The 12,563-nt window shown below is 41.7% G+C and overlaps 2 protein-coding genes and 1 pseudogene across 2 annotated transcripts; all 3 read left to right on the forward strand.

Moving 5' to 3' along the window:
• The first annotated feature begins 3,360 nt into the window (after positions 1-3,360).
• LOC116354523 (uncharacterized) lies at positions 3,361-3,535 on the forward strand (annotated as a pseudogene).
• A 1,252-nt stretch (positions 3,536-4,787) lies between these two features.
• LOC116354514 (prostate stem cell antigen-like) lies at positions 4,788-5,913 on the forward strand. Its single transcript, XM_031795115.1, has 3 exons — positions 4,788-4,920; positions 5,103-5,219; positions 5,486-5,913. The coding sequence occupies exons 1-3, from the start codon at positions 4,869-4,871 to the stop codon at positions 5,698-5,700; spliced, it is 384 nt and encodes a 127-aa protein (XP_031650975.1). The 5' UTR covers positions 4,788-4,868; the 3' UTR covers positions 5,701-5,913.
• A 675-nt stretch (positions 5,914-6,588) lies between these two features.
• Positions 6,589-10,332, forward strand: LOC109907171 (60S acidic ribosomal protein P1-like). Its single transcript, XM_020504979.2, has 4 exons — positions 6,589-6,817; positions 7,846-7,920; positions 8,166-8,271; positions 10,208-10,332. Exons 1-4 carry the CDS (start codon positions 6,746-6,748, stop codon positions 10,288-10,290), a joined length of 336 nt encoding a protein of 111 aa, XP_020360568.1. The 5' UTR covers positions 6,589-6,745; the 3' UTR covers positions 10,291-10,332.
• The last annotated feature ends 2,231 nt before the right edge of the window (positions 10,333-12,563 follow it).

Below are 12,563 nucleotides of genomic sequence, written 5' to 3' on the forward strand. Positions count from 1 at the left end.
GTAAGTAAGCATTTCACTGTAAGTTATACCTACACCTATTGTATTCGGCGCATGTGACAAATACAATTTGATTTGATTTGATTTAACTCAAGGCTGTAATAATGATCCAAGGTTCTTTGAAAATATATATAAGGATTTATCAACTCTACAAGCAACACTACACTCTATTATTATGGTGGGACATTTTAATACGGTCTTAAATACCTCTATGGACCGGAAAGGAAATCACACTACAAACTATCACCCTCAGGCACTTAAGGAAATCATGAATGTCATGGATATATTGGAATTAGGGGATATATGGAGGCTTAAATACCCTGACCTAGTGAGATACGCATGGCGGAGGCTTAATCAAGCTAGTCGTCTTGACTACTTTCTTATGTCATTCTCTCTGGCACCAAAAGTTTTAAAAGTTTTTATAGGGGACAGAATGTGCTCGGGTCATCACATAATTGGTACATATATTACTCTTACAGAATTTCCACATGGGCGAGGATATTGGACATTTAATCAAAGCCCACTAGATGATAAATTGTTTAGAACTAGGACAGAATCATTTGAAACCTTTTGGTTACTGGCCCAGCACTCAAACCACTCAACCCGGTTACCTGCCGTCTCTTCTGTTATGTTACAGAATAAGGCTGTAACGTAACAAAATGTGAAAAAAGTCCATACAGTTGATTGGCAAAGTCATGAAAAATGTGACGAATTTAATAAACCACCTTTGGACTATGATAAACAATAATATTTTTCTGGGGTCAAAATGAACCCTGTCAGTAGTATGAGGGTTACACAGAGTAGCCTCATTTAATATTATCACATCAGCAACAACAGTGTGAAGATTTAAATTGACTAGGGATGGGGATGGATGGATATGGAAAATCTATATCGATATGTTACATTTTTTGATACGATGTGTATGTATCAGTTTTAAAAATAACAGTTTCATATATAACATTGTATCTGTGTAGCTTCTTTTCTGGTAGCTTCCAAGGCTCTGGGAAATTCAGAGAACTACTTGTTGATTGCCCAGTGGGGTATGTGTGAATGCTCTGGGGCATAAACATACAGAACCAGTTTGAATACAATGAGGAGCCCATTAACTATTAGCAGACAATTAAGTACGCTAAATTAAGAGCCTTTGAGAAAGTATACGAGATCGTCATGTCAGTTTTCAGGGAAACTAAACTACTAAAATATAGTTGCCCAAACTACCGGTTACTTCATGCTGGAAGAAGTTAAGCTACATTAAAGATAAACTTTAAAATATATATATTTAACTTAAATAAAGTTACTACATCACAAACTGATCAATTATCATATCTAAATCTGAAACATCATAGACTAACACATTGCAAGAACAGATCTCTCTGGAGTCCAGTGTAAATTAGGCAGCTCTGATAACGAAGAGAAAGGAAATTCTTTCCTACTTCACACATTTTAAATGTTATTTTTGCAACAACAAAAAAAGTTGTGTGTAGTTCCAGTAGCTAGCTACACCGCTACTGAAAACACTAACAAGATTTGAATTTAGTTCAACTACCACCAAGCTACAGAAAACTAGTATTACTGATGGATGCAGCATAGGTATATATAATTGTGTGTAAGAGATCCTTTGTGATCTTGAAAATCTTATCTAATAATATTTTGAATGTAAAATGTTGATAATACTTACTGGTATTTGTGTGTACACATACCCTTATATTCATTTGACCTTTTAAGGTTACATCATTAATCAATTCTATGTGAAGCTAGTATGACCTCCCCTACACTAATTTCTACCTAACTTACCCACTCATGTCCATGAGGATAAGTGGGCAGACCCAGACTTGACCAGACTACCACTGACAGTTAAAATGACTGACATAAGGGTACTGGGGGTAAAGTCTGACCGGGAGAGAGGAGGAAGCGACAACTGGGGTGGGATCCTGGGGACTGTACGACAGAGACAGGGTTTTCGATAGCTGACTTACGAGGGCAAGGTTTAAATCATTAAAGCTGTGATTTTACCTGTGCTGTTATTAATCAGTTCTGTTTTTATCCCCCCACGAACAAGTCTTTTAGCTCTGGAACGGATGCTGTTTTACTTCCTGTGGGGAGGCAAATGGGAGAGGCTGAGGAGGGAGGTGGTCAAGAGGCCCAGGTCCAAGGAGGGTAAAGGCTTGCCTGACCTGGGCAGCCGCTACACAGCGTTACATCTCACTCTTGCCACCTCCCCGGTCAATAACAAGACTCAGGCCCTTGCACGGTTCTGGCTGGGATCTTACCTCAGGACTCTGAGTCTGATCCCAGTCGACCTGCGAGCCCCAGTCTCCTTCCTGCTCCCCACACACTACGTCCAGCTCCAAAAGTTTTTAAAACATTTTAAACTGGAAAAAGAGGCCGTGTTAACTAAACACAGCTCTCTTCTCTCTCTTGTGCAGGAGCAGGAACCAGTGTGTCCAGTGCGCAGGCTTGCTATAGGCGAGCCCATAACGGTTTGGCGCAACGTGGCCCATCCTGCTCTGCTGAACTGTCCTGTCCTGGATGGTTGCCCACGAGATCCTCCCAATCAGGGCCATTATGCACTCCCGGGGCATGGCAAGGACACCCACGTGCCCCCGACCAGGCTGTGGCCAAGATGAGTCGGTGGGGCACTTGCTCTGGGAGTGCAGAGCCACCAGGGACCTGTGGAAGGAAGCAGGCCCCCTGATCTTTCCGTGTCTGCAAGCAGGGGAGGACCTAACGCCCCAGCTCGTGCTGTATGGGGTGGGCTGAAGGCCTATTCCACCAAAGGCCTTCACCAAGCTCAGGCCCACCCTCACGTGTCTGAAGGATGCACTGTGGTCCTCCTGCAACCTGCTGGTAGCAAAACGAGTAGAGTCCACCCCCAGGCAGTGGCCATGGTAGCCACAGAAGCCCTGGGTGGTACAGAGGAAAGGGAGCCTCGACCCCAGAGGAAGGTCCCCCGCAACACCCAAGGTCCCGGCGGCCACGGCCTGACAGCGCTGCGGTGCCTAGGGTGATGCACCTAGGGGAGCGATCTCCTCTGGGCCCCGAAGGACAAGACTGTTATTGATTCGGAAGAGCAGGAGAAGGCGAGTTTGATAAGGACCCCGTTCCTGTATAAAGGGCAGAAGACCGCTTTTTAACAAAGTGACTTTTAACATGTTTTCATGTCTTAAAAATGTTTTACTTTTGTTAAATAATTTGTACACATTTTAAATGGCTTTTACAGATTGGATGTTTTTTAACAACATGTACTTTTTAACTAATTTAAATGTAATATCCAAATGCTGTGTTTGATGCTTTTATGCCGTTTTTATTGGTATAAAATGATGTACAAAAATATATATGAGCTGTTTTTAAAGGAAATGTAATAAAACTTTTCCAAAATAAAAAATCTGTTCTCATCAGTTTAATATCTGATCCGTCCCCTATCTGGGGACCATATATTAAATAGATTTTTGGAACAGGGAGATGGAATAGGGGCTTGCTCCGTCCACTCCACGCATCGACCTGGTATTGCAGTACCTCCAGGAACGGTGCACCCCCTGTCGTTGTAAATATAAACAATGCGTTGTTTCCTTTTAATAAAACATTTAAAATACTAAAAAACAGCCAATCAACAATGTTTATGCAGATTTCACCCTTGCAAAGTATTCTGGGGGTGATCTATTATATCCCGCAAGTGAAAAGACTGTTAAAAAAAAAGTACACCAAATTTCTCTACACTGATTACTGTCTAACTTTTCACCAAACATCTGTTAGAGTAAGTGATTTATCCACTTGTAGGTGAATAGAGAGCTATGTGGGATTAGAACTTGTCAGTTGATCACTGTCAGGACTGAGTTCTTACTATAAGCTTAACTCAAATCAAATGTATTTATATAGCCCTTCTTACATTAGCTGATATCTCAAAGTGCTGTACAGAATCCCAGCCTAACTGGCCACAATGTGATTGAATGTGTATGTGATGACATATGTCTCTGAACAACAGACATGGTCCATCATCACCTGGAAACTGTGTCTGCAGTATCAGTGGATAGAATTATGTGAATTATGTGCACAATTATGTGCTAAAGATCTTCAATGAGATTACAAATATAATCTAATACCCATATGTTACATATGTTAATATGTAAAATAATATTTTAAGTACAAATACCATTCTATTGGAATCAGTCCCTAATCACAGATCTGATATAAGTCATGACTCCTGGGTCAGGTTCTACCCAACATTACATCATATGATCTAAAAAGACATCAATCACAGACAACACCCACACAAACCTAATGCACTCTAATGTATAGTCTTAATTAACATAACTAAAGCACACAGCCTCAAGAGAACACACCCCTACCTAATTACCATCCCCACAAATCAGTCCCCCACAAACCGGATGTTTACAACCATGAGTGAAACCACTTGGTTATCTAATTTAATGAGCTAATTTGTTTATTTTCAGACTCATATAACCCAAGGTGAGACATCCAGTTTGACTGAAGCCACTCTACATCCACTAATCTTTACACAGGAGGCTGGTCTCATGGTAGTGGATAGAGTGGAATGGGATCCATGTGTTTGGTGCTGTTCTGTTTCCCCTCCGTTCCAGACATTATTATGAGCCGTTCTCCCCTCAGCAGCCTCCAATGTTTGAGTATTTTTGTTGTTGTTGGTAACTGTGGTATACAGTAATTATAGGGAGTAAATGAAACAAGATATCACAAATCTTTCATGCTACACAATGGTTCTGAATATTGTTGTGGATTCTGCTTGGTAACAATCTGTAGACTTTCACAAACACACCTGGCTATTTAAACCCCCAGCAGAGACGAGACAACTTTATTACAGCAAGATAAAATTGTCAGAACTCACATTATCAGTCATGAAGACCATTCTTGTGTTACTGATGCCCATTTGGTTTGGGAACGTTGCAGGTATGTATTTTGGAATTAATTATCTATCATCATGGTATATTACCTAAATCATGTGTATTGTGACTTTCACTGTAATCTAATTACTGGATTTCTGTGTAGTTCGAATTGTGTGTTCTGACAATATCTAAAGAATTTCAGTGATGTTTTACACGTATACTGTATATTTCATTATGGTGTTTCAGTGGAGGCACTGTGGTGTTATGCCTGTGATTACACAATCAGCAATGCTCAATGCAACCAGAACATAGAGAACTGCTTGGTCTCAAGTGACACCTGCATGACCGCCGTCTCCCAAAACTGTAAGAGCACAGATACTCTGTAAATTAATAGATACATTAATACATCTCTTTGTAGGTAGGGTTTTGGACAGGGGTACCAGTCACTTTGCCTATGTAGGTTAGTGAAAACTGAAATAAATATTGTCAATAATTCTGTCATGTCAGTATATAAAATTAATTATACCTCACTGTTTCTCTTATCAGTTATAGACTCAATCAATCAATTTGCCAGCCCTTTAACCAGTTCATCTTAACCAGTTCATCTATCTTCCACTGTCTGTCACCAGTGGGGATCCAGTACATTTCTAAGGCCTGCACCACCAGCTTGACATGTAGAACAGCCGCCTCCACCAACCCCATTCTAGGAGCCTTATGGGGGATCCAGGTCAGCTGCTGTCAGACTGACCTCTGTAACGTCAACGGTTCATCAGTCTCTGGACTCAACTTCATGTTGCTCAGCTTGTCTTATCTGGCCTGGTTTTGTCTCTGTGAAACTCTGTGAAGTTTTTGAAATGAATGAATGAACAACTGAAATCAATATGTGGGTTCATCTTTGCTGGGTTTTTTTGTTTGTTCTTGTTGCTCATCCTCAGGATCTATGTCGGATAGGAAAAAAATACAACGTTTTCCTATCTGTGCTGTTTACTGTGTCTCTGAATCAAGTTTTCGAAATGAATGAATATGAACAACTGAAATAAATATGTGTTAATCTCTGCTGGCTGTTAACCTCTATGGCTGTCAAGTTCTATGCTGAAGAAAGGCAGTAGGCCTAGTATCGTCTGAAGAAAGGCAGTAGGCCTAGTATCGTCTGAAGAAAGGCAGTAGGCCTAGTATCGTCTGAAGAAAGGCAGTAGGCCTAGTATCGTCTGAAGAAAGGCAGTAGGCCTAGTATCGTTGTCAAAAGGCAAGACTGAAATGTGTACAAATATGTTCTGGCAAAAACTAAGATGCAATAATTTCATCATAAAAACACACCGATCATTAGTTTGACGTGTCTCCATCCACCAGTTTTTAAAGTAGTGGTGATGATGGCCTTAACCAAAAATGCAAAAAAAAAAATCAACAATAAAAAAAACTAAAGTAAGAAAAAAGTAACACAATAAAATAACAGTAATGAGGCTATATACACCTGAATGGGTTTGATCCTATGTGAATGGGTTTGATCCTATGTGAATGGGTTTGATCCTATGTGAATGGGTTTGATCCTATGTGAATGAGTTTGATCCTATGTGAAGAGTAAAACGAAGATACATCTGTGGTTTAATTTTAAAAAAATTGCTTTGTGGTCTTATTTGTTCATTCTTCAAGTCATCCAAATAAGTTTTAGTCGGTAGTCATTTGCATTGACTCCTCCCATAGAAGTGACGTTGTTTAGTATATATACCCTTGTCCCGCCCTTTCTCATTCTCTTTCCGCTAAAATCCAAGTTGGAAGTAAACGTGCCTAAGGTGCTTGGTTCTTCTCTTGAAGCTAAGGCCCAGAATCCGGCGACTAGCACCACTAAATTTAGGCATCCGACCCCAAAACTCTAAAACCTACGCAGAAAGATGGCATCTGTATCTGAGCTCGCTTGTATTTACTCTGCCCTCATCCTCCACGACGATGAAGTCACCGTCACAGTAAGTCCCGCTTAAAATGGTGCCTTGGCCGGCCTCTTGTGTCGCTAACCAGCCTTACTTGGTACGCTGGTTCTTGTCTACTTCCGGGGTAGTGTGTAGCTGAGTCTGAATAAATATGAAGGGATTGTAGCAACGCCAACTATATTATCGCCTTAGCTGTCCAAAATGACAGCTAATTAGCAGTCAATGTCACTAGCTAACTAACATGCTATCAGTTCTCTAACGTTAGTTACCGCCACAGACATGTGTATCTTCTAGTCTGTGTAGCCAGCAATGTGTCGATGCTGTATGCATCGCTACGATAGCCTGCTAGTTAACCCTGGCGCCATGGTCAGATCTATGGAAAATTGCTAGCCAAATGGAACTATTTGAAACATTCTTCCCAGCCTAGTAAACTGGTGAATGCGATCAAAGCAGCCAATAAGTTGGCTTACTCATACAGTGGGTTCCCCCCCTTCTTGGCATTGGCCAACTACTTACTAACCTGGTCCAAGGCTAACCCTCACTAGCTTTAAGCACCAACTGTCAGAGCAGCTCACAGATCACTGAACCTGTACATAGCCTACCTATAATTTAGCCCAAACAACTACCTCTTTCCCTACTATATTTATTTTTGCTCCTTTGCACCCCATTATTTTTATTTCTACTTTGCACATTCTTCCACTGCAAATCTACCATTCCAGTGTTTTACTTGCTATATTGTATTTACTTTGCCACCATGGCCTTTTTTTGCCTTTACCTCCCTTATCTTACCTCATTTGCTCACATCGTATATAGACTTGTTTATACTGTATTATTGACTGTATGTTTGTTTTACTCCATGTGTAACTGTGTCGTTGTATGTGTCGAACTGCTTTACTTTATCTTGGCCAGGTCACAATTGTAAATGAGAACTTGTTCTCAACTTGCCTACCTGGTTAAATAAAGGTTAAATAAAAAAAACACCAACAACAGCCAAATACTGTTAGTGGTTTTGTCTTCATGCTTCTACAGTAGAGGTCTGTAATGTGTAATATAATCATTTGCAGGAGGACAAGTTGATGGCTCTCATCAAGGCTGCCAATGTGACTATTGAGCCTTTCTGGCCCAGTCTGTTCTCCAAGGTGAGTCAAGCCCTTTTCTCCATCACCTTAAACACATGCAGGAGTTCATTGAGAAATACTCTGTGTAACTTCTGATTTATTCCTTCATATCTATGGTGTAAAACCTTCCATCTCACTGTTTTGTGTGAACCTTGTTGAATGGTGACAGTACTTAGTTGCTCTCTGTAAACCATGATGCTATGACATGGTAGTAATTAATGTGTAAAGGCAGCATCATGTCTGACCCTATCTTGTTTGTGTTACAGGCTCTGGCCAGCGTGGACATTGGCAGCCTGATCTGCAACGTGGGTGCTGGTGGTGGAGCTGCCCCTGCTGCTGCTGGAGGCGCCGCCCCTGCAGCAGACGCACCAGGTAACTAAAGGACACCAGGGTTTCACCCCCCTTTACCAGGGGCATGGGGCCACGGTCCTAGAGGGCCATTGTGTTCAGTAGGCCAGGGTTTCACCTGCAGGGCCACAGTAACATGGGTTCCATGTGAGCCAGTGCTTATTACCGTCAGTGATTTAGACCTCTGTTTCAAACATCTCTGGTGCTAGCGAGCACCTGCTAGACTGGAGATGGCCATGTTGACATGGCCATACTCATATTCGGCGCGGCAGTGTAGCCTAGTGGTTAGAGCATTGGACTAGTAACCGAAAGGTTGCAAGTTCAAATCCCCGAGCTGACAAGGTACAAATCTGTCGTTCTGCCCCTGAACAGGCAGTTAACCCACTAGGGTTAATTGAAGGTCATCATTGAAAATAAGAATTTGTTCTTAACAGACTTGCCTAGTTAAATAAAGTTGTATTTTTATCGTAAATTGACAGTTGGATGTCAGATCAGATGATACTCATGATCAGGAAAAATGTATTTTAATATGCCTAAATAGATGCTAACTAAATACCTCGCTGCAAATAAACTGCAGATTAGAAACAGCGCGTAGAGGGCGTGTTTTCTGTTCTAAACTTGCAGTGGGCATACACATTGGCTGTCATTCAGTTAGGACACACATTAGCGTTTAGTATTTTTCCTTACCCTCGCCCCACTTGTTAGATATGATGCCCTCACCCCACTTGTTAGATATGATGCCCTCGCCCCACTTGTTAGATATGATGCCCTCACCCCACTTGTTAGATATGATGCCCTCGCCCCACTTGTTAGATATGATGCCCTCGCCCCACTTGTTAGATATGATGCCCTCGCCCCACTTGTTAGATATGATGCCCTCGCCCCACTTGTTAGATATGATGCCCTCGTCCCACTTGTCAGATATGATGCCCTCGCCCCACTTGTCAGATATGATGCCCTCGCCCCACTTGTCAGATATGATGCCCTCGCCCCACTTGTCAGATATGATGCCCTCGCCCCACTTGTCAGATATGATGCCCTCGCCCCACTTGTTAGATATGATGCCCTCGCCCCACTTGTTAGATATGATGCCCTCGCCCCACTTGTTAGATATGTCCTCGCCCCACTTGTTAGATGTGATGCACAATGACAGCAAATGTCCTCGCCGTGTGATTTATCATAGAAGGCAAATGATCAGACCGAAAACATGCGAGAAAGTGTATGTGAAATGATCCGAGCCCGACCAGCAGGATCAATGTGCAGTCCGCCCATCTCTTTACAGACAGGGAAACTATCCCGTCTAGTTATTAAGCCACGCACATGACTGACTCGGACAGTATGGTTTAGAAACTCCGAGATGCTTGCTGGCACCTGAAAATAACTTACCGATCACTGATATTTTTTTTTGTTGCTCTGATCATAATCGTACCCAGAAAATTGCCCAAATCTGTTACGATGCTAGTTTTGTCCAACTACTACGCGCACCCATAGGTTTCCACTGCCGCTCTGAATCAGGGCCAGGGTTGCACCATCATCATGTCTGTTTCTAAATCATACTGTACTGTCTTTGAGCTTCATAAACTCAGGGTCTGTTTATCCATAGCTCTTATTGAGCCAGTTTGTCACTAATGGATAAGTTTTTATTTATTGGCCTAATCGGTGCTTTTAAGACGCCAAGATAAAAAAAAAGATTAGGTCAAAAAGTCAGAGCTCTAGAAAGATCCCAGAATTTCTGGATTGGAATTCCGAGTTGGATGGCCGTTGAAACCGATTTCCCTGTCAGAACTTGTTTTGAATGCTCGTAAGTCAGGAGTTCCTGCTTTTGAACACGTCATGAATCAGACGTTTTGGTAAGAAAGGTCTGTTTAGTCATTTGTGATTATTGTTCTAATTTGACAACTGTAAGGATATTTATTTCACTATACATGTACTGATGCCATACCTTGTTTTCCTGTATTAGTCAAGGAGGAGAAGAAGGAGGAGAAAAAGGAAGAATCCGAGGAGGGTTCTGATGACGACATGGGCTTCGGTCTTTTCGACTAAACCATTTTTTTGTCAATAATAAAATGAAAGAAACAGAAATGGCAACGTGGTTTCATTTAAACTCCTTGGGTACAAGTGCACTTTGAAATACATTATGGGATAAAGACATTGGATTAAATGTGATCACCTGTGAACAATGTATCATCTCCAATAGGTAGAATAGTAGATTATGAATGAAGTAGAGTATGAATATAAGAGGTTTTTCTCATCAGTAATCCTGCTATTATGACATCCTGTTTGTCATTGAAATTGTCTCAAACCTTTTTGTACGGTCTTGTCTTGATGGCAAAGGTGAGATTTTGACCTACAATCACATTGTGGTTTTTGGATAGTCTCGATCACATGACTAGGGCTATAAATACCGTACCACCTTTAAGAAAGTCAATCCGCATCACGGAAGTTCATCCTTGCAGCATTTCCTTTACACTTCAATCATGCTGTATGTCGGCTCAATCTGAAATAACCTTCCCATTTGAATAGAGCTCTAGAACCTGTGACCTGGTCTATACCCCAATACCTAGTCCACTGCACCTGTTATATACTCACATCTGTACAGTCAGTCATTTAGAATGCAGATTACATATGATTTGTTTGAGAACAGGCCGCATTGGGATTCAAACTGGTGACCTTGTTGCATAATTCCTCATTAAAAAATGAATGGGTTTAGATTCAAATCACCTGCTATCTCACAGCACAAGAAACCATTCTGAAGACCAAGAACGACACATGTTATTATTTTAAGGAACTACAGGTTATTCTTCCTGAGAGTAATTTATACCCAATAGTGGTTTGGAGATTGGGCACCCAACTCCGGTCCTCCGCTATCCACAACAGCACGCATTTTGTTGTAGCCCCTGACAGAAACACCGGATTCAATTTATCAAGGGCTTGATGATTAGTTAAATAGAATAGGGTGTGCTTGTCCGGGGCCACAAAAACCATGTACTGTTGGGGGTACTGGAGGACCGGAGTTGGCCACCACTGATGGGAGAGAACGTTGTCTACGGTCTATATATCAGGGGTGTCAAACTCATTCCATGGAGTGCCTGTTTTTTTTCTCCTTTCAATAAGACCCGAGACAACCAGTTGAGGGGAGTTCTTTACTAATAAGTGACCTTCATTCATCAATTAAGTATACTGAACAAAAATATAGTGTTGGTTCCATAAGCTGAAATAAAAGATCCCAGAAATTTGATATACGCACAAAAGGTTTCTCTCAAATATTGTGTACAAATTGATTTACATCGCTGTTAGTGAGCATTTGTCCTTTGCTAAAATAATCCATCCACCTGACAGGTGTGGCATATCACAAAGCTGATTAAAAAGGATGATCATTAAACAGGTAGAACTTGTTCTGTGGACAAAAAGCAACTAAAATGTGCAGTTTTGTCACACAACACGATGCCAACGATGTGTCAAGTTTTGAGGGAGTGTGCAATTGGAATGCTGACCGAAGGAATGTCCACCAGAGTTGTTGCCAGAGAATTGAATGTTAATTTCTTTACCATATGCCGCCTTTTAACTTCGTTTTAGAGAATTTGTCAGTACATCCAACTGGCCTCACAAACTCAGACAAATACTCAGCTTCGATGGCCACTAGGACGTTGGAGAAGTGTGCTCGTCTTGGATGAATCCTGGTTTCAACTGTACCGGGCAGATGGCGTGTATGGCGTTGTGTGGGTGAGCGGTTTGCTGATGTCAACATTGTGAACAGAGAGCCCCATGATGGCAGTGGGGTTATGGTATGGGCAGGCAGGCATAAACTACAGACAACAAACACAATTGCATTTTTATCAATGGCAATTTGAGATACAGTGACAAGATCCCGAGGCCCATTGTTGTGCCATTCATCCACCGCCATCACATCAAGTTTCAGCATGATAATGCACGGTCCCATGTCACAAGGATATGTACACAATTCCTGGAAGCTGAACATGTCCCAGTTCTTCCATGGCCTGCATACTCACCAGACATGTCACACATTGAGCGTGTTTGGGATGTTTTCGATCGATGTGTACAACAGCGTGTTCCAGTTCCCACCAATATCCAGTAACTTCGCACAAGCACTGAAGAGGTGGGGGACAACATTCCACAAGCCATAATCAACAGCCTGATCAACTCTATGAGAAGGAGATGTGTTGTGCTGCAGGAGGCAAATAGTGGTCACATCAGATACTGACTGGTTTTCTGATCCACGCCTTTTTAAACCTATTTGTGGCCAACAGATGTATAACTGTATTCCCAGTCATGAAATCCATAGATTAGGACCTAAT

Source organism: Oncorhynchus kisutch, linkage group LG17, assembly GCF_002021735.2.
Source record: "Oncorhynchus kisutch isolate 150728-3 linkage group LG17, Okis_V2, whole genome shotgun sequence".
In the NCBI taxonomy this organism is placed as follows: domain Eukaryota; kingdom Metazoa; phylum Chordata; class Actinopteri; order Salmoniformes; family Salmonidae; genus Oncorhynchus; species Oncorhynchus kisutch.

Excerpts from the sequence above, each read along its gene's own strand:
- LOC116354514 (XM_031795115.1), top strand. The coding sequence starts at position 4,869 with ATGAAGACCATTCTTGTGTTACTGATGCCCATTTGGTTTGGGAACGTT. Across the intron at positions 4,921-5,102 it reads TTGGTTTGGGAACGTTGCAG|TGGAGGCACTGTGGTGTTAT; the intron begins GTATGTATTTTG and ends ATGGTGTTTCAG. Across the intron at positions 5,220-5,485 it reads GACCGCCGTCTCCCAAAACT|TGGGGATCCAGTACATTTCT; the intron begins GTAAGAGCACAG and ends GTCTGTCACCAG.
- LOC109907171 (XM_020504979.2), top strand. The coding sequence starts at position 6,746 with ATGGCATCTGTATCTGAGCTCGCTTGTATTTACTCTGCCCTCATCCTC. Across the intron at positions 7,921-8,165 it reads GGCCCAGTCTGTTCTCCAAG|GCTCTGGCCAGCGTGGACAT; the intron begins GTGAGTCAAGCC and ends TTTGTGTTACAG. Across the intron at positions 8,272-10,207 it reads CCCTGCAGCAGACGCACCAG|TCAAGGAGGAGAAGAAGGAG; the intron begins GTAACTAAAGGA and ends TTCCTGTATTAG.